At 41.5% G+C, this 22,559-nt stretch overlaps 1 protein-coding gene across 4 annotated transcripts in view; it reads right to left on the bottom strand.

The window, feature by feature from the left end:
* ADCY5 (adenylate cyclase 5) overlaps positions 1-22,559 on the bottom strand; it is a 263,000-nt gene that overhangs the window by 87,429 nt on the left and 153,012 nt on the right. For all 4 annotated transcript variants that reach the window (XR_007243478.1, XM_048483745.1, XM_048483743.1 and 1 more), the window contains 4 exons: positions 21,151-21,300; positions 18,134-18,255; positions 1,537-1,648; positions 1,270-1,397 (listed from right to left, as the gene is read on the bottom strand). Coding sequence is in view for 3 of the 4 variants with exons in the window: in XM_048483745.1 (XP_048339702.1) it covers positions 1,270-1,397; positions 1,537-1,648; positions 18,134-18,255; positions 21,151-21,300 (512 nt within the window). In the remaining variant the exon portion in view is untranslated. The remainder of the gene's footprint in view (positions 1-1,269; positions 1,398-1,536; positions 1,649-18,133; positions 18,256-21,150; positions 21,301-22,559) is intronic.

The raw sequence follows: 22,559 nt of genomic DNA, 5'->3' as shown, positions 1-22,559 counted from the left end.
ACTAATTTTTTCTGAGTGCCGAGAAGGGGTTACTAAAGCAACCTCCCTGCCCAATAGGGACTGGAGGTGCGTGTGTGCGGCGGCGCCACTGTTTGAATCCCACCACCATCGGAACCTGTTATTAAAATTTTTGGATCCCACCACTGGATATAGGGTTGTTGAAAGATCCGGAGAAAAATGTCCTGTCCCTTTAACAAAGGCATAATGTGTGGAAATGAGCAGCTGAAGCTTTTCATGGCATGGAGGAAGATAACATCATATGTTAAATAATATTCTAACCAGCCTCTAACAAAGAGCCCGGACATTTATCTGCAGGACAACTGGCAACCTCACTCAGAGCACAGTATCCATGAGATCAGTTTTTTCAAGACACAAGAAAAGCATGGAGAGGTCAGGGGCATCTTAACAGCCAGGGGGACTGTAATTATGCCTGCAATCCTGTTCAGATGCACCGGGGAATAAGCCTTACAAGCATAGACTGCTAATTACTTTTTCCTTGCTCAAAAGTTGTCTTTGTCAGTTTCCTCCTGGAGGCACCAGACATGAGTTTTTCATGTACGTCAGACTATACAGCCTGTGGAAAAGTGCATTACACAACGGCCCTTTCTGAACAAAACTTCCTCAGTTCACTGCTCTACTATCAAACCTGAACTGTAGTAAGTGACTCCTTAGAAAACACATGTAAACTCTGTATTGTCGAGGGCTTTCACAGCTGGAATCAACTGGCTGTTGTGGGTTTTCTGGGCTATGTGGCTGTGGTCTAGTAGTTTTTTCTCCCAATGTTTCACCCACACCTATGGCTGGCATCTTCAGAGGCATGTCGTGGTGAGATGTGTTTCTCTCAAAACTATCAGACCATGGGCGCACAGTTGGAAAACCCACAACAGCTAACAAGTAGACATTCTCCAGCAGTTCCCCCAGTTGAAAGCTGAAGATTCACAACCAGAGTTCAGGTGACTTTAAGAAGGACAGGTAGAAGACCACAATGATACTAACAATCACTGGTATGCTGAGTGCAGGGGTAGAACATTTACTTAACACCTAGCTGCTCCTGCAAATGAAACTGTCTTAATTCATACTTCATCCTTTGTTACTGCACAAGCATTCCAAACTTCTCCTCTCCTGTTATACCTCAATATTTGCTCAACACTAAATGGATATAAACAAATAGGTACAAGTTGACAATTTACAACATATAATACTAACTAGAAACACACAGAGAGACAATTGTTTTTCTTCATTCCTCATTATTGGGGAACATGTACTTACGAGATGGCCTCTATCATATCCATTCCCATTTCAACACAACAGTGTGCATGGTCTGCTCTTGCCTCAGGTAACCCAGACACACAGTAATAGCAATCACCTAGGATTTTGATACGTAAACAATGATTCTCCTACAAAACAGGAAGAAAATATGCACTTTTATTTCAGGATGTTAACAGGGCAGTAAATGTTTTGCAGAAATCCAGACTGCAACATGATGGTTGGCTGCTGTTGTAAAAGAGTAAGAATGTCACGGATAGTCCCACTTACTGCTGCAAGTTTATCAAATCTGGCAAAGAGCTCATTCAGTGTCATCACCAACTCCTGAGCTGTGCACTGGGAGGCCAGGCTGGTAAAACCCTCGATGTCCGCAAATAGAATGCTACAAGGGTGGGAAATAAGGAGAGAGAGGGAAAGAAAAGTAAATGCTCCTCTTCTTCATCTTCTATTCATTCTACTTCTTCTACTCAGACCTTGTCCCTAAGAGTATTTTGTACATGAGAATTAATATCACCTTTATCCGACTACCATGAAAATGTAAAAACTTCCAACGGGAATATCAGGTCATGGTTCATAATGCAGAAGAAGAGCAGAGAGCCATTTGTAACACATTTGTAACACCAGTGCAGGTTCTTACATTTTCATGCTATACCCTTTGGACCCTTGATGATATACCCTTTGGACCCTTGATGATATTTTCATGATATACCCTCCCCCTCCCCCCTTGCATGCCACCCCTCACTCCCTCCCCTTACCCCCCTTGCATGCCCCCCTCCCCCGCTAGGTTGGGTTGGCCATGTCCAGATGCCCCCCCCCCCTGCACAGTTAAGGTGTTGAACTATGATCTGGGAAACTCAGTCAGATCTAGCCAGAGTGATCCTTGCCTTAGTTACATTCTAAACTGTACCACTGCAATGTGCTCTACTTTAAAAGGTGTTCAGAAGCTGCAGCTAGTGTAGAAGTCCATGTGCTTCAAGTTTTAAAAAAGCCCTCCCAGGCATTGTCAAAACCTCTGGATATGAATTGCTCAATGAATGTAGGATCAGCCAAGGAGGATTGGGGTGTGTGTGTGCTTGCTTTTATTTATTTGTTCAGGTTTTATGTAAGTCACTTTGGGTTCACTGTGAACAGGACTTCCAGCAGTCTTGGTGGGGCGGGGAAGTGTATTGTCTCTTTAATGGGACTTTATTACCCTGGTAATTATATTTATTTCCATATCATGAAAAGCTTAAATTGCCTATTTCCATAAATCAAGTCTCTGTTAAAGGGACAGAATGTTTTTTTCCTCCAGGTTGTTGGCAATCCTAGGGAGAAAGGCACCACAGAAATGCCTACCTGCCTAAACGCAGGTATTTAGAATCTGTACTACCTGGCCACTGCTTACCTTCTCTTACATTTATGGCTAAATCAGAGATGTAAAAAACATTTAAGCTAGTATCCACAGTTTAACGATTATAAGTAGGCATTAAGACTCCCCACCTGTTAATAATAGTGATTATTGCCAGTGGGCTACTGAAATAACTTCAGATAAACTGCAGCTGGTTTACACACACATCAAGGGGACATTTATTTGATCCCGCAGACTGGAAAACTGTTCTGTGCTAAAAGCAAGCAGTATTGAGACAGACAATTGATTCTGTTTCGTATCCACCCTCATGAATACACAGAAGGGACGAAAAACCTTGTCAGTCTAATTCTATTTCGATAAATTATGGCAAATAGTGCTAGGAGACTAATTCCAGAGGATTGGGTAAGTTGCAGCAAAAGACAAGCAGTGGCGATTTAAAGAGTAAGAAACTTTTATTCCAGCATAAGCTTCTGTAGGTGATAACAGATTCTCACATTAGAGACAGTGAAACAGACCCAGGAACCAAGGGAAAGGGTGATAGCTGAATCCCACCACTGATAAAATAATCTATCTGTGCTTTGATTGTATGTGCATGAGGTTGCAGCAACATTATTTAAGAATGGACACAAGCTTCCTGTTTGACACATCAATTCCTCTAGCCACCAACAAGTACATTTTAGGTAGCTGGAGGCTGAGTTGGAGATTTCTCAGCTTGGAGAGATGAAGCATTTATCGGAACACCCAACCAACTTGATTATCTGACCATGCAAACAAGTATTAAATAAAAGATCCAAAGAGATATGTCTGTATGTCAACACAGGTGGGCCAGTTTTCTCAGTTTGTCAACACCTTCTTTGCCGTAACAAAGTCAGCATGAATAACCTTCTTTTGAAAAAAAAAAGCTGCTTCTAGGCAGGAAGAGCCATACAACAAGGATGGTTGTGTCCAGAGTTTGTTTCCTGTGGATATCCACGTGACATTTAGCAGAAGAGGAAGGCAAAATAATGATCAGCTCATGAATTCACCACTATACGCATTGCTAAGGGCTTCTGCCTAACGATCATGTGCGTTCCCTGGCTCATCTGCCTTGTCTGAGAATGTCAAAGAAGAAAAAGCTCTCAGCTGGACCATGTGCCTGTCGTAGGTATCACAAGAATGGAGGCCCACACAAGCATAATCTTCTGAAGAAAAGGTCTGCCTTCCATTCTGTCTGCTAAAACACAGCAATATCTAAGATTCAAAGAGCTAAGCCAAGGTCTTCCAAGAACTCGCCCCCCCCCCCCCGGGTCACATTTTCATTTATTCACATTATTTATGCATTGCCTAGAAGACTTGGTCAGACATCACCAGTTACGTTAGAACTAGGATCTGAACTTCATATGAAAAAGCAATAATTTATTTTTGGATTTGCTGCATGTTATTATAGTTAACAACTTTTAATGGCTAATTCATGTGTGGGAATCTGTAAATAAAGTGTGTGTGTGTGCGGTGGTTATTTGCGCCCCTTCATGCTCTATGTATTAAACTGAAAGTACGTTTATTTTATTATATTTATACCTGCCAGGCTAGTTGCAGTGAATGAATGCAGTGCATTCACTGAGGTTTAATTCCAGGCAACTGTGCACTAGCAATTGTCAATTGTGCAATCCTAAGAATACTTTCCTAGGAGAAAGCTCCACTGAACAAACCTGAGTAGGATTCTGCTTGGGCAGCCCAATCCAAAGGAGAGGGGAAGAGTCAGAATATGGAGCCGGTATGGTCATTTGCCCACCCTGGTGGTGTAAGTTGCACCTATGCTGGTGGGGAGGGCAAACTGTGTGTGGGGATGGGGGTGGGTGGGTGGGGGGGGCGGAATCTAACCAGTGTCACCTGACATGGAAATGCCTGCTCCCTAAAGAGCTGCGCCAGTCTAAACCTGGCTGCCAGCGCAGCTGGGAGTGAGCAAGGGGCCAACTTTCAGGCCAGGAACACTCACCCAAAATGGTGGCATAACTCCATTTTGCCCTATGGAATGTTTTTGAGGTGGTTGAAGTTTCCCCCTTTTTTGCAGCCTTCCTGCACCATCTAGAAAGCCCTTTAGAGGCAGAGCCACTCCCAGTCAGTGGGCCCTCTGGATTGGGCCAATCATTATTTTAAACGTCACTAAGGCAAAGACAATAGTTTTACCTTGCCCATGAAGCCCCCACACAGGGCACCTTTAAAAGTGACTCTACCAGTACCAAAGTCACTTTTCTGTAAGCAGCATCCATGTGGATAGAGTAACACTGAAGTAGCCAACATGTGGGCAGAGGCTGATGCAAGGAACTTGCCTGCAGAACTGTCACTTCCTTTTCAAGGACCTGATTGGCTACAATTCCAGCAACATGGAAGCTGCTCACAGAAAAGTAGCGCTCATACCCTCTGGGGTGACATTTGAAAGGCTCCCCACAGAGATATGCAACCCTAAATTTGAGGCTCTGTATCTGGGGAGCGGACTTTAACTTCTCTCATATTCCAAGAATATGTCAGGAAACCAACCTGCTGATGTCCAAGACAAAGGCACAGCAGGAGAATGTCAGGAAATCACAAGAAAATGTGGATCATTTCTTTGTGAAATACAACAATCGCTGAAGAAGTCAGAAACCTTGAAATCTATAGACAGTTTAAAAGCAAGCCTTAAAATAACTCTGAGCACAAGGGAGAGATACTCGGTTACATAAAAGGAGCAGGTACACAAACAGTATTTGTCACCACCGAGTCCCTTGGTGTCCCTTATCACAATGATAAAACAGCTGGGCACTGATTGAACAATTTAGTTCAACACAATGTTTCAAAGCAACAGAGGAAAAATTGACTTTATATTATGGCCTTCCCAGTTCTGGCTTCCCACTGAGGTTGCCAAAGCAAAATATCAACTTACTGTTGATAATGGTGACAGTAGCTATTGCTCTCACATTGGTACCTGGACATTAGGACTTTATTTAAGGTAAACAAAATGAGAGTGTTCCATTCCCCCTTTCTGTCTGTAACCTCTTGGAAATCTGTACGCTAGTATAGGAATAGAATTTGTTATAATATAATAATTATTTGTTATAATATTTCTTCATTTGATTTATAGTCCTCCCTTCCTCATGGAACAGACTCAGGGTGGCTCACAACAGTTACACATTACAATAAAAAAATCAACCACAATTATTAAACCAGTTTCCCAAGAGCTAATAGGTACGAGACAATCGAGTGGGAAAGCAAAAAGAATAAAGGAAGGGAACAGAACAATAAACTGAAAAAAGGGCTGGGAAGGGGAAGGCAAGGGAAGTGAGGCCAGCTAAGTGGAGCATCATTGCTGCCTCAACCATAGGCCTGGCGGGACAGCTCTGTAGGACAAGCCCTTTGGAAGCAGGTCCAGCAGGACCCAGGTCTCATTTGAAAGAGCCTTCCACCAAGCCAGGGCCAGAACCAAAAAAGATTCTGACTCTGGTTGAGGACAGCTGGACAGGATTCAGGCCAGGGACCTCCAGTAAGTTGTTACCTGCACAGCACGTTGCCCTTGGGGGGGGGGGTGTATTGGGTGAGGTGATCTTGCAGATATGAAGGTCCCAGAAAGTTTAGGACCTTAAACATCAATACCCAAACCTTGAACCTGACATGGTATTCCACTTGGAGAAGGGCAGCTAATGGAGCACTGGCTGAATATGTGTTTTCTCACTGCATTCTGGGCAAACTGGAGCTTCTGGAGCAGTCTCAAGAGCGAATTATAATAATCTAGGCTAGAGGTGAACTTTGCATGGAACACTATGGCTACGAAAGGATGGGACAGGCAGGGTGCCAGTTGCCAAACCTTGTGCAGATGAAAAAACGCCAATGTGGCTACTTTTGTGACCTGTGTTTCCATAGAAACAGAGAGGCATCCAGGATCACACCCACACTCTTAATGGTTTGCCTAGGTATTAATTGCACACTGTCTAGAGCTGGGAGCTGGCATCCCATTGCTAAGTCTCCCTGGTCCAGCCATAGGATCGCCACCTTTGATGGATCTAATTTCAGCTGACTCTGTTCGGACTTATAAGGAAGATGAGCTGTGATACACAGTCTGTGCAACACTTTGTCTATTTGTGTTTGTGGATGATTCATGTACTACACAGTTCAGCTTTATTGTACACGCTGGCACCAAGTAATTTCATGTCCAATATGTGACTGGTGGTACAGGCAGCTTTAATAGCTTAGTTATTTGCAAAAAAGCATCTATTTGCAAAAAAGCAGAGTTATACCAGAAAATAACCAGTGACTGTCTTCATAAAAAGTCAATGACTAAGCTAAGACAATTGCTTGTACCACCCACCTTTATAGCAAATAAAAATAATTTGGCACCAGCATATACAGTGAATGCATCTTCAGTGTATCAAAAGCATTGCAGCTACAACCTGGGCAACAACATTAAATACAAACACTTTCAAATTTGAAAAGAAACAGCAAGTCTCTCGAAAGTATAACCACTGGAATGCTCAGATTATGTAGGATTATCAGTTTCCCAAGTTGCCATTACAGTTTGGGGTCCCATTGATTAGTCTATTGTTAACTTCCTAGGTCCCAATATGTAGCAGAAGGTAGAGAAAATAAGGTACCTCAGAAATAGTGTTTTGTACCCCTGTTTAAATCTATGCAAAGGACTTCCAACATTACAATCCTAAACATTTATTTCATTGGGCTTCAGCTCAAACTAGATGTGACAGGGCACAGAAGATGTGGGGAATGACTTCCTCAAGCACTATAGGGTCTGATACAACTCATGATTGTAGTGGGGGAGAATGAGGTGTTTTAGCACAACATTCTGGGAAGGAAAACCAACATGTGAGGAGTCATGATCCTCTCTTTGCTCTGTGTTGCAGTGGTCCTGACCAGAACTGAGCATCTCTAATACAGTTTAAATGAGTTTCAGCTGGGAATTCACTTTTTAAAATGGCAGGACATCCTTGGGACCAACCCAGGAATGTATGTCATGTCTAGATATGCCTATAGTTGACCACTCCATTCTTATCCACTGATTGGAATAAGGAGTTGGTATTAAGCAGCAGCTCTTGGGTGGTTTCAGTCTTTACAGTAAGAGGTGACTGAATTAGAATATCCAGAACACTGGGATAGGGTGACAGCAATACACAGATGACACCCTGCTGTATATTTCATTGTCCAAGCCTCCAGAGGCATCTGTCTTGGTTCTGAACCAATGCTTTGAGGCTGTGATCAGGTGGCTAAGGCAGAACAAGCTGAAGTTAAATCCATACAAAACAGACATAGTGCTGGCTGGAAAGGCTGATCTTCTAGAGGGACTGGATCCACTCATCCTGGACAAAATGGAACTGGCTTTTTCAGAGCAGGCTAAAATTCGGGGGTGCTTATAGATCCAGACTTGCTGTGTGATAAGCAGGTTGATGCAATGGCCAACAGCACCCTCTATCAGCTGCACCTGGCTCACCAATTCTCAGAATCTGCCAATGTGGCCATAGCGATCCATGCCAGGGTAATCTCATGTAATGAATTCTACATTGGGCTGCCCCTGAAGATAACTGAAAAGTTGTACCTAGTCTAGAATGGGGCAGCTTGATTATTATTAAGGCTGCTAGCCTATGGGAACATATTTTGCCCATTCTGAAATGGCCAGTTGCCAGCTTGAGCCAAGTTCAATCCACGGTGCAGGTTATGACTTTTAAAACCCTCCACGATCAGGACCTACATATTTGAAGGACTGGTTTTCCCCATATATTCCTGTGCACCAGCTACAATCTTCAGGCTGCCACCTGCTGGGTGTTCCGCCACTTAAAAGTAGCCCAGCTGGCACTGACCAGAGCCTGGCCCTTTTCCACCAGGGCTCCAACTCTGTGGAAAAGGCTCTCAAAAGAGGGGAGGGGATTCCCTTCATTGGAGGAGGCCCTGCAAACCTTGTTTGTTTGCCAGGACTTTTGACGGAATATGACAAGAAGGCAGGAAAGCATTTCCAAATTTTATTTCACATGCTTTTGATGTGCAATGTTTAAGTTGCCATGAGTCACGAGGAAAGGCAGACCATAAATATTTAATGAATAACGATAATAAATATAATTAATAAATAATAAAACGGTCATAAATAAATTTGTGTTTTACAAATAGCAAATAAAAAGCGAAGGATCAAGACATGGCCACAAATATCCAGTCTCGCATGCTGCCAAGCAGAGACCAAATCACAGCAGTTCTTGTACAGGCTCAACTAAGAAAATTCTCTGCTCTAGAGGATCAAAGCCTCCATAAGACTGGATTTGCCTACCACAGCTTGTCTCATTTTAAATAAAGCACAATAGAGAGATTCTGCAAAACAGTACCGTCTGGAAAAACCAGGTAAGTCTCATCCATTCCCACTGAATAACTGGCCTAGTTTCCCCCAAACAATGCACTGAACAAAAATAGAAACCTATTTACATACTGATGCTAATAGCTTTATTTATAGTGCCACAGAACTGCCAAGGCCTGCAAATACAGCCTTGGCTAAAAGTTAGACACAGCGGAAGCACCTTTCAACTATTTTATGCCCAGAGTTTGGGGAAGTCATCAGATTTTGTTTTTTTGTTTTTTTACGACAAGACCTGCCTGGCCTTTAAAAAAGCAGGACAGAGTTTTCAAACTGAGTTGCCTGAAAAAATGCATCAGGAGAGGAGGGAGATCACAAACCAGGACATGGGGTTGTCTGAGGTCTAAGGAAGCTGGATGGGAATGCAGTGACAGGAACTGGACAGTGATGAAAAGCAAAGCCTGAGACCTAAATAGATTCTTGCTCTCATGCACAGCGCAAGGGAACAAGCGTAACATTCAAACTCTCTCACAATAGATCCTTCCAATAGAATCAGATCCTTGCTAGAGCAGAATTGACTGCAAAATGTCTAGATGAGCTCCTGTAGGGTCTAAATCATTGAAGAAAGACTGGGAAACAACCAAACTGAATGAGTCATAACTCAGATCTACCATCTAGCAGATTCCAAACCAGCTTCACTTTTTGGAGTGTCTGTGTCATTAAAATGGTTTAATTGAATAAAAGAGTTAAGTCTCAACACTGTGCAATGAGCATTTTAAAATGTCACGTTTAAATTACACGCAGCTTGATTCCACTCAGGAATAAGTCCTACAGAATCCAATGGTACTAATTCCCAAGTAAAATAGCAGCATTAATATATTTCTTGTCAGAGAATGACTAATCCTAGTTAATTTCTTCTGCAGTCATAAAGCTACCTCATATTGAAAATTCTTTCCTGAACAGTCAAGGCCTAAGGGTTCCTTTGCACAATGCATTTTAGCAGTATACATACAGCAGACTAAAACTGAGCTGTGTAAGAGAATCCAACTTGTAAGACACTATTGATGATAAGAATACATTCCTAGACTACATGAACCTCTTTGCTTGATCAGACTTTTCTAGCCTAAGCTCCAGACTGTTATTTTTCTTGGCATGGATAATATCACACTAAGCTAGACTTTGATGTCCTTTACGGTTTTTTTTAAAATGGCTTTGCGCGCCTGCTTTAAAACAAAATCATTTTGGCATGTAAAGGCAATCTGTTAACATTTGGTTTGAATTCTATTGGATCTTTTTTCCAAATCCAATGTGTGTTTTTTGCCACTTGAATTTGCTGTTTTAAATCAGTTCACATTTTGCTTGTGGCACAAGCTTTCCAAACATTATAAAGGTCTCCACAGGAAAGCAACAAGCTAAACATCAACTGAGAATGAAGAGAGAAGTGATATAGTTAGGCAATTTCTCTCAGTGAATGACTTTTAGTTAAAGGTAATTGAAAGTAAAGTAGTTCTAAAGAGAGTAGTTCTAAAAAGAACTTCAGAACTATAGACAAAGTGTTGGTTGACATGCTAACTCACACAGAAATTGAATCTAAACTTCATCTGAGCTTACATAGCTTGTGACACACTATGCCCAATGCTGCACCCAGCCCCGCCAGAGACTTGCTGGCCACTTGGGATGCTGATAATCATCTATTTTGTAGCAGATTGGTAGGCATGTTTAGCTCTATAGGTTGCAAATTATGCAGCTATACATTGCAACTAAGCTTGGGAGGGTGGGGAAAGGGGAGGGGAAGGAAAAGAGAGCTGGAGACGCATGCTCCAACTATCTGGCCATAGTTTGAGGATAAAACAAAGACCACTTCTGCGCATGACATTTCTATGCATCTAATTATTTTTTCTGTTATTTTAAACAGTTTGTTATGAAAAGCACACAAAGAAAAAAAATTCAAGTATACTTACATAATTAAATAATGAATATAAGTTATATAATAACAGATAAATGTTTTTCCAATATTGTCTAAAGCAGGAGATCAAAGTTTGACTAAACTTCAATATTAACGAATGAAAATATTTACCTTACCATTTTAGCCATCCTTTCCAATTCTCAATATCACAGAATTCCAAATTATCATAGCCCTCTCTGTATCTTGTGATTTTTGTAGTAAGGTTAATTTTAATAAATTACACATTTCTTTAACTTTTTTTAGCCAGCCTTTCTTCAGTGGTCTAAACTTTGATTTCCAGACTCTGACAAAAACCAGACTTGCTGCTTTCAATAAATACAAAGCAACAGTTTGATATCATTTTGGAATAGATGCTGTAGTGAGTTCATCAAACATCAAATCAAATACCTTTAATGGCATATAAATAGAACAAAAATATAATATCACAACCTTCCTGTTAACACAGTTTAGAACAATTTAAGATTACACCGTTTAAAAATTTGGCCACAGCTTCCAGCACCTTACAGCAATGACTGTTTAAAAGAAATATAACCTTCCATTTATCAGTTGTATGACATATAGTAGTCCTAATTATTTATGTAGCTTTGGCCCCAATTCACAGTTCATACACAGATCCACTCAACCAAGTAGAGGGAAGCTGAAATAAATGTACAGGTAAGGAAGGCCAATGTTCAGGATTTGCTCCTAAAGCGCTGTTCTATGTACAAATCCAAAAACCTGGTGACTGCATCGTTTGCATCACTACTGGAGCTGTCCAACAGAAAAGTAATCTTTTGCAAGTCAGATGCATACTCTTTTTTGAATAGCAGAGGTGACAGGTATTTGACTCTGGGTCCTGTGTAAAGTGGACAATAAAGTAAGATATGATCTATAGAGTCTACACAGTTCCCGTTGCATATGCATAGCCTTTGGTGGTAAGGGGTTTTAGTGAATCTCCCCGTTGATACGGCTGTTCAATCATTATCATCACACTCATTTGAAAAGCAATTGACATTGACCTAATTACCACACCCCCAAAGGATTTTGCTCTGTTATAAACCAACCACATGTGCAAACAACCAAAAAACAATCAATTGACTATTTACAAAATCAACCACGATTAGCACCTAAAAGATTTTCAATATCTAACAAGTGAGAGGTGCCACTGAAGCAGGATTTTACAAATGTTCACTCTAAATATAATATAAATTGAAAAAGATGAATCATACATCAATTGGTACGATCAAACTCTGGAATCCTAAAGACTTCTTTATGCCCTAAAGAGAGATTCTCTCTGTCTTTAATTAAGGTCAGTATATTTAAAAGGACACAATACAGAGGATCTGACAAGATCAAAAATTCTACCATCAACCCAACTGCAGGTATAACAAGTGACCAAACTCTTAATCAATTGTGTGTGGCACTGCCAAACTTGCCAGTCAAGGGTGGGTGGAATTTGCCGGGGTGAATCACCAAACAGGGAAAGAGGTTTAGCTCTTTGTCGAGCAGCTAAATTTTCCTTGTAAAGGCTCCCATGTCATTATAAAATCAACATTATCGCAATTAACCTCTAAAATGGTAAATATGCCCAGACAGGAGAGGACAACTTCAGGAGAAAAAAATGATTTGCAGGAAATGTGTCCTTCGGTCCAGTCTCCCAGCAATCACAGCATCTTAAACAAATTGTAACCGTATCTGATCTCTGATTGGTGGTAAGGTCCCCTGGGGCATTCTTCTTGGCCTCAACATTCAGCTTGTATAGACTGTCAAAGTCAGGGATCCCTTCCTGTTCCAACTTCCTTACACCAGTGTTTCTTCCAGAGGCTGTAACTATGCCCTCTTGGGGGATGGCTATTCCTGGGGGATGGCTATTCCTGACCCACAGTTCCCTTGCAGTAATACATCTTCTGGGGTTCTGGGGCTTGGATTTCCTTTTAGGGCCTCTAGCCCCTTATTGACTCATCTTGTCTTCAAGCTGTTCTCTATCCTTGTCTCAGGGTTTGAGGGCTTATCTACCTTCTTAGGCTGTTTTTTTTTTTTTACTCCAGCAGCCCACTCCTACCCGGCCAGAGTTCCCTAGCTGCCTCTCTTCTTCAGCCCAGCCTGCCTGCGTCCCATGTGGGTGCTGCAATCTGTCAGCAGACCTGACACTGCTTCCACCTCTCTCTTCCTCTTCTCTCACTGGCTCCTGGCCTCCTTTACCTGTCTGGTAGCTGGTGGAAGCCCTGCCTTCTCAATGGTGCTCCTCTGGCTCAGCTGTATTTTCTTCTGGTCAGGTCATCAGGAGGGTCCTAAGGCTGCCTAGGCACTGCAGGGCCTTTCTGGCGACCTCACAGGTATTCAGGAATATATATCTGCAGACAATGGCTTGGGTATTGCAGAGCATTTCTGCAGGAGGAAAGGGTGGAATTTCCACTGATTCCCCCGCTCCTGCTACAGACTCCCCACCCCCCAACTCCTTTCCATTAATGTACTACTTCTCTCTATTACCATTCCATTTTTGTATTATTGTTATAGTTGTTTTATTGCATGTTGTTCGCCAGCCTGAGCCCTGTGGGGGAGGGCGGGATATAAATTAAATTATAAACAAACAAATAAATAAATGTTGGGCTGCAGCAATAGCAGGGAGGTAATTTGTACTTTGAGATCAGAAGTCCTTTTCAAAGGCTTTCATGGCTGGGTTTTCCGGGTCACCAGACCACTGCCACACTGCCCGGAAAACCCACCAGAACCAGAAGTCCTTTTCATTTGTGGAAATTCTCCATGTGATCCAAACCATAGCATGTAGTTCCTCACTCAGATATGTGACTTCACTGTTCCCTTCATCTTCCACTTTAACTTTATGTAGTCTTTTTGCCAGTATTTGCAGACAGCTGGTCCAGGCTCTGCCTCAAACAGCCTTTGTTTAGCCATTAGGGAGGAATCTCAGATTTTTTTCACAAAAGAGCAGTTTCACTGTGTGCATCCCATGGTACTAAACACTATGCAAAACTTGGAATCTGAAACAAGATTAGGAGCTGTCAAAATCTAACTTTTAAAGCCACATTTCTATCTATCAAAGTGATGAAATATAATATTTGGAACATTGTCTGCTAATGCTGCAGACAATAACGGAGCTCTGTACCTTCCTACATTTCCAGGAATACATTCCTAGAAAACTGAAAAATGTTAAGTGGAGTTATTTCTGTTTTCAGTCTTAAGAATGTCCTGCTGTCATGGTTTAAGTAACCTATAGGTATCCTGACTTCCAACAGCTATTGATGGGGCTATTGGAAGGAATGCAGGAATCAGCCAGGCATGTCTCTTATCACACACATTGTGCCTGGCTCCAGCTCAGCTGTGTTTCCCTTCCCCAAGGCACATTTTATATTGAACTCTGTCATTTGTATAACATGTTTATTCCTGTGAGTTGCTCTGAGAATCAATTTATAGATAATATACACAGCGTTCTAAAGGGAGCTTTGAACTCAATTTTATTTCAGCAGCCTACAGTCCAAGGGTTTGCTGATTAATGTTTGCTGCCAGAAAGCAACCTCTTACCCACTCAGGAGATATTGGGGGGACACATTCATATGCAAGGGTCAGTTCTGAAAAGAATATGGAACACTGCTATCTGGAATTATCATTGTCTTCCAGAAGGGGAAAGGTTGCTAGAACAGCACTATTTTATAGACGTTTACATAATTTGTTCCATAACTGACATGAAACCTTCTATCTTTTTTATAAAGCAACCGAATAGGACAGTTCTTTTTAAAATGTTTTAATTTATAATGCATGATCAGTCCCAGGTATCTAGGGGAAAAGGTGCATCTGTTAACTATTTCAAATAAATATTTTTAAATATTGGAAGAACTTCATGCTAATGTTGATTCTTTGCATGGAATTTCTGGCTAAATTATGAAGAGTAGCTGCAAGAGGTTATGTTTGGAATGTTTGAAGATCTCCAGGGAGAGTCCTTTCACACACATTTCATACTTCACACAGATCTGTTTAATTTTAAAGGACAAGAACACTAAATTAACTTATGCTTAGCTTCAAGCAATTTACATTAAAAATGAATATGAAAAAGCCCAGATGAATTATGAAGCGACAACAACTTGTTGCCTCACCATGCCTTGATGAAGCTAACCATTGTGATGTGGGCTTGTATTTAAGAAAGTTTTTAAAAAAAGATTGGACCTTGCTGAAATTTACAGTGGTGGGATTTCAATCTGTGGAGCTGGGTTTTCTCACCACACCCTTCCTGATAGCCCAAAATGCACCTGGAAATCCATCTTGAGGGAGATGGGAAGACCCCAGAAAAGAATAAGGGTTGCTGGAAGGCTGCTAAAGGAGGAGGGGAATAGGCAAATTCACCTCTCCAAAAATTCATAAGTGTACATGTTTGCACATAGGTTTAGGGTTGTTTGCTCTGGATTGGCAGAAGAAGGTGACCTCCCTTTGCAATAGACCTGTTTTCCCTAAAGGATGGCTAAACTTCCCTAGTCCACCTTTGATGCCTTTTATACCGACAGCTGCCACTAGCAGGCCCTAATTTTTTTCTCTCAGAAGGGGACCGGCATGCTTCAGGATAAACAAGAGTGAGTAGCTGCCCTAGGACTGAGAACACCCCTCCCCACAAGTATGAAAAACTCTACTCTTCTTTTTACCTTTGCATGGCCAAAATTGTGGATGGCTTGAGAAACTTAAAGGACTACTCTACACCAATATGAATGTTTTTAAAAAGGATTACCAAAGTAGACAGGTTTTATTCAGACAGGCTTTCAATTTGGAAACTGTATCTTATTTATCCCTCATGTAGAACCCATATAAATGTAACCAAAACACAACAAAAACAACCAATACAGTCTTCACTAACCCTGCTATCCTAAAACCCCTGATCTTTTCCCAATCTGCCAGAGACTCCTCTCAACCAGAGCAACTGACAATGGTCTTAACCAGGGGTCTGCAACCTGCGGCTCTCCAGATGTTCATGAACTACAATTCCCATCAGCCCCTGTCAATTGGCCATGCTGGCAGGGGCTGATGGGAATTGTAGTCCATGCACATCTGGAGAGCCACAGGTTGCAGACCTCTGGTCTTAACTAACGCCAGTCTTCCCTGATTGGTGGAGACGTGGCAGTGAGAGGATTCCAAGTGTCCCTGGTCTCCATCACCAGAGGTACTGCTGTCCATATCAGCAGCCAGCTCAGCAAAATCATCAGAGGAAAGAAATGTGGGGTGCTGCAAATCCCTCACAGAAGCCCCTGCCCCCCCTCCATCTCACTGATAGGAATGTACTTAACACATACATGATTGAATGGTGGAGGGGGGAGTTCCCCTTTCTCACACTTATTCCCAGCTTAGGTTGCGGGGGAGGTTATCAGTGAAAAGAAATCAAGGCTGATACTATGGTGAAAAAACAGAAATACTAATTCTCAGACAGACTGCACTGCTGTGCTGAAAACCATTTAAACAGCAGAAAGTGAGACTACAAATTGGTATGTTTTGGTACATTAACCAAACAGGAATGGAAAGCTAAGAATGTATTTTGTTTGCAGAGCTGACAGGCTTAGTGTTGTACTTCTGCAAATGATAGTAAACTTCAACTGTTATGTTGGTCCCCTTGACAACTGACAACAGGTTTATCTTGATGAGGTTTATTTTGCAATAAACCTTTAAAGGCTGAAGTGCCATTCTTACTACACCTGGATACTATCTTCAAAAGCAACACCACAGTGAGATAGTTTAGAGGAATGTAAATGGCAACCAACCTTTGCTTTTCATCACAACTGCTTCTCTTTTCAATGACTATATTTGACCAATTCCAGATACCATTCAGGGAGTACTGTGGCAAGGGGCTGCCATAAATAGAAACGCTGAACATTTTAAATTTCAACTTGGAAAGGATTAGGTAAACCTTACAACCTATTCATATATTTGGGTCTTCATGTCTATTGTAAACTTTTACAGGATGAAAAACTGACTCCTTCAACTGCATAATTCATGTAGTTTACCTAGAAAAATAGGTTGTTGGATCCTGAAAATTTTGTTCCCACTTGAGTTTTTTGACAATGACCTTTATGTTTCACACAAAGACGTGGGAAAGATAAATTCATGCTGCAAGGTTATTTTTGTTCCTATTGTACTTTCTCTCCCAGAGCAGCTTATTGTGAGTGGGAACCTTCAATAAATGATGATAACTCATGTCACAAGAGTGTATATAAATTGACTGTCACTTCTCCTCACACAGACAGTATGAGACTGGACAGGAAATATTCTGTGCCAAAGATGATAAGAAAATGTTAGTCATAGGTAAATTAGCCCCAGAACTATATTCCCATTGCTTTAATTCATAGGTCTTTGTGAACTCTGATTTTTGCATCCAGTTGATGCTCTTGAGAGCTTCCCTCTTCACTTGATAGTTATGTCTCCGAATATGGGAAGTAATTAACAGAAACTGATGATAGGGAAGCTATATTTTATAAACATATGCAAGTTAGAGTCCCCATGCCTGCAACAAATTGTAAATCAAAGTATATAATTACAAAGCTCAATTAAAGGCAGTTTCCAGTAGCACACCTGCTCAGGAGTTAACAACCCCTTCTCCTCTTGCAATCTAGGCAGGCCGCAACAAGTGAAACCTTTGGAAGGCTACAGGGGTGAGAAGTGTTGTTTTCAGTTCAGTGGATATTCCAGTTTGTTTATTTGACTTTTAAAATACTTAATGGCGACTGGTCATCATGGTGCACCCGTCTACAAGAATGTGGAGCAGGAGTGCAGAAACTTACAGTATGATGCCCAATTTCTATAACATAAGTACTTCTAGATACCATGACATAGCACCATTCACTCGTCTGTGATTTCCTGACATGAATGGCATAGGCTAGGCCACTCTAGTTAGATCTCAGAAGCCAGGCAAAGTTGGTCCTGGTTAGTACTTGGATGGGAGACCACCAAGGAAGTCCGGGATCACTACGCAGAGACAGGAAATGGCAAACTACCTCTGAACATCTCTTACCTTGAACACCCTTTTTTGGAATATAATTTGGGATTTTATTTGCCACTTCAAGGAGACAAACCTGTCCTATTCTAAAAACATAGTTCTCTGCCCATAGTAGCCCATTTAAAGGCATAAATAGCGCAGGGTAAAAGGGAAAAATTGGGTCATAATATTCTGGTTATGCACTTCTCTCTCTCTCTCTCTCTCTCTCTCTCTCTCTCTCTCTCTCTCTCTCTCTTATTAAAAGACAATGTATTGGGTTATGGGTACATTCCACTCCTTTCACTCAGCATTTACCTGACATTGTCATGCTTTTGGATGTAAATTTTATGAAACATCATATCTTCTTTTTTGGCATTAATGTCGGCTTTCATCTCCATGGCAACATGACGAGGAAGTACAGAGAGCAGGAGGCGCTCCTGTGTGTGAGACAGACACATTAATTAAAATACCTGCTACCTATTTAATAACATAAATGCACATCTCTTTGCATCTCATGTAAGGAAAAAGAAGCTGCTAATTCTGAAGAACACTGGCCAAACCAAAGATATTTCCCAGGATCTTATTCCTCTCCATAATTAAGCATCAGATGATGTCACAATGAGTCAGATGCCTTAACTGCAATTCGTAACAGCTAACATCCCAAGTGCAGCTGTTGTGACAGAGGTCGGGAACACAGAATGGAGGCATATTGCAATTTCACGATGCTACATGCATCACTAAGACTCACACTAGAATGCAATCAGGCCCGATCCAGTTTGAAAAATAAGTTGCAAAAGAGTCAAACTAGATGTCACAACTAGATGTCACAATGGCTGCCAAACGAGATGTCAAAATGGCTGCCAACACCATTTTATAGAAGAATTTAGCCATTTTAAAGTTGCTGTGGTGTGGTGGCACCATGCAATTTTGTTTCCCTTGGTATCTTTTCTAGGACCAAAACAGCCCTCCCCACTGCTGTTTAGCCACGTGATGCCAAATGAGGAAACAAGATTGCAAGCTACTGCTATGCCACAGTTGGTTGGACCCATGGCTGCCATAACATCTAGTCTTGCTCTTATGCTACAGTCTATATAGAATTAAACTGGTAGTCAAACAGCAAATTAGAGGGGCCGTGGATGTAATTCTGAGTGCTGCTCAGGATCTAAGCCCTTTCAACCATTCAGTTTTGGTGTTTCCTATGGGAATAAGTGGCACCTATGATCGTTCCAGTACATAATGTTTCCATTTTACATGAACAGGGCAATATGTAAAAATGCATATCCTCAAAAATTCAGCATTCCCTTCATGTGCAACAAAGCTGGAATATTTACCTTGGACTAATTCCCCCAAGACACTGTCACAGTCCAGTTTATTGGTGCCCTATAACCTTTTCCTACAGCTCATTAATTTATATATAGAGTACTATAGAGTAAATTGTGACTAAGAAAGGGCAGGATCTGGTGATAGCTGCACACAGCACCGTGAAATAAATTCTTGAGCAGTATTCTGGCTATTAAAATCCTTCCAGCATTTTAAATCACAGTTTTGCAACATGGATGATAATGATCTTTTCAGGAAACAAAAGATAGGAAGAAAACTGAGAATAATTTCTTTAAATAGTCTCTCCATGTTTATCTCAGAGTATATTTCACTTTCGGAATTTGCTTGTTTTCAGGATACGTTAAGGGGTAAGGGGTACCCGCCAACTACTTTAAACTGCATCTACATGCACCCCCCAATTATCTTTCAATGTCACTCATTACCAGTAGTCTCTAATATGAGAACAATGACAGCTCTCATTCAGCTAGTATTAGGAGAATACTATATTTAATGATTAACTTTTAAAGCTCACATGTATGTTTCTAGGACTAAAGTTTAAAATACATGTGTGACTTTTCACATTTTCCCACTTTGTTTAAAAATACATCTTTGATAGAGTCTTTGGAACATCCCATATTATCCCTTCATCAGTGTGGAACCAAACATAATAACATGTCGCAAATTAACAAAATGGAAGTAATAATGGTTGGAAAGGCTAGTTATCAGTGAAGGAATTTGTTACCAACTTTTGATGAGGTGCTGTACCATTAGTGGAGTCTGTGAAGCCAGGGGGAACACTGCAGATGGGGAAACAAGTCCGTGTTGAATATGGTCTGTAGTTAGGCCTGGGTGAATCATGCAAGTCAGGTGGTAGCAAGTTGCCTAGTGGCTGCCACTGGACTGGCCTCAACCAGTCCCACCTCAAAGGTCAAAAAAGTTCTGTAAAGAGCCCTGCCTGCTTCCCCAGCCATTTACTGACAGAAACAAAGGCCTGAGCGCTCCCAATACTGTTATAGCTGCCTAACAACAGCCATCGAGGTCATAGGACATTTGTTTCTTAAAGCTACAGGTGCTGCTTTAACCTCCCCCAGCCCACCTCACACACATTTTTTAAAAAATCAGTTTTTTTCTGCAAACTTGGGGTTTTCCTCAGGCTTTTAGAAAGATCTGTCTAGCAGTCCCCAGATTTAAATATCCACAGATAGGGCCTCATTGAGAATTTGATGTATCGAAGACAGGTTACGGATACAGGAAGGCTGAAACATGACCTGGGTAACATGAAAATAGCCAGCATCTGCTACTCACAACTGGAGGAGCTTTTTCAAAGTGTTTTGCAAGTTGACTGTGCCAAACTCAGGACCCTATAGATGTTTGCTACTTCTTGTTGCGTACTGTTCTTACCTTGGTATGTTGTCCGTTTCAGAATGACTCCACCTATCCAGGCCACCTGCTGTTTTCCCCTGACTTAGTAGAGATATCACAGTTTTCATGTCAGACTTGGGCTTTGCCAGGGTAATAATCAGCCCTGGACACAGAGAACTATCATAGCCCTTTGAACTATAGACTGGTTCAGTGGAAGGCAGTGCATGTCTCAGACAATCTAGTGCAGGAGTCCCTATCGTATTGAATATTGGAGGTTTGATTAGCTCTACAGAAGCTGCCACCACAGCACAAAGATCTACACTGTGTTAATTAAGCTGTGGCATTTTCTGGCTGACTCCACCTCTTGTGGCAGCCATTCTGTGGCAGCCATTTTGTTGCTGCAACCCACCTGCTGGGTCAGAATTCCAAATGTGCCCACCAGACTCCAAAAAGTTAGGGACCCCTGCTCTAATGGCTCCCATATGTTGGCATCAAATTACAATATGGATAATCTAGTGCCTGTTGATATAAAAGCTTAATCTTGCCATAATGAAAGCAAAGAATACTCCATCTGCAATTTTCAAGCAAAAACAAATTACAATCATATTCTTGCATGCATTACTATGTAGTAGTTGTTTCTGTTATTTTACCTGCTGCTGGTTTTCTCTCTGAGAATGTAGCCGAGCTTGGATGCACTCCCTGGTCTCCTGAAATGCCTGTCTTTGGGACACTTCGGCTGGATAGTGTGTACATACTCCTACAATGTTTGTGCAGATAAAGATGAGGATGTTGGATACCAGCTGCAAATGGGGTGAGGAAAGGGAAAGAAGGACAGAGTTTTTTATATTCAGAAACCAGAATAAGAATACCGTACCATGAGATCAAATATGCTACCCTCGGAACTATGTAAAGTTCTCATACTTCTCTGACCCACATGGCACGGATACCATAATAATCTATCATACTTTGCATGGAACAACACACCTTCTTGCTGTCTAGATAACAGCATCTCACAGTACAGTAGAATTCATGTTTCTTATATAATTTTAAAATTTCCCACATTGTGAAAGATGGTCACTCCTCTTCAGTCACATGAGAAAGGTTCACATGCACATGAAGAAGCCTGGGCCTTGTTACTCCTCCTCCTTTTATCTCCCTCTGTGTTACTCAGAAATCAACCATTTCCACTTTCACAGCAAACCACAATTAGTTGAAACATGTGAATTAAAAGTGATGGTTACTCCTGATCCCCCAAACTCAGGATTAAATTGCAGGTTGGAGTTCCAGTCTAGAGGCAAGAGAACAGGCATAACAACATGTTATGAGTTGCTTTGACAGCAGAATTCATTCCAGAGCTGTGAGTGAAGAGAATTCATGAACCCCAAGGGTCAGCAAGGTTTTTTTCCTTAGTGATAAACCTTACTTTGTGATAAACCTGTGGACCAAGCCATAGTAACAAACACCAGTCTTTCTGTTCTGGAAAATTCTAAACAAGCTGTCAAGAGCCAAAATGCAAAGTCCAAATGGACACAAGTCCATTGAGAGATACAAGATTACATAAATTACCTAACATTTTCCTAGCTTGTTATCCTATAGTTCGCTTGAATGATTCATTCATGGCTGAAGAAGAGGAAGATTTATACCCCACTTTTCTCAGCCATAAGGAGTTTCAAACTGGCTGACAAACACCTTCCCTTCCTCCCCACACAACCAACACCATGTGAGATGGGGGGGGCTGAGAGAGTTTGGAGATAACTATGACTAGCCCAAGGTCACCCAGCAGGCTTCATGTGTAGGAGTGGGGAAACAAACCCAGCTCATCAGATCAGAGTCCATTGCTCCCAACCACTGTACCACACTGGATTATATTTTTACTGAATGGTAGCTCCCATATGGTCTTGGTGAGTATGATTACCTATGCAATAAGGAATCAGAACAAGAACCATCCTCCACTGTGAAAATGATTTTAATTGAAAAAAGATGGCTGTACAAAGTGCCTGTATACTTTTGCAACAATTCCTTTTTTAAACTTGGCAATGTAAGTGATGGCAACCTGCAT

Source organism: Sphaerodactylus townsendi, linkage group LG02 (genome assembly GCF_021028975.2).
Source record: "Sphaerodactylus townsendi isolate TG3544 linkage group LG02, MPM_Stown_v2.3, whole genome shotgun sequence".
Lineage (NCBI taxonomy): Eukaryota > Metazoa > Chordata > Lepidosauria > Squamata > Sphaerodactylidae > Sphaerodactylus > Sphaerodactylus townsendi.
Note: the sequence above shows the minus strand (reverse complement) of the source record. Positions and strands in the feature narration are given on the sequence as shown.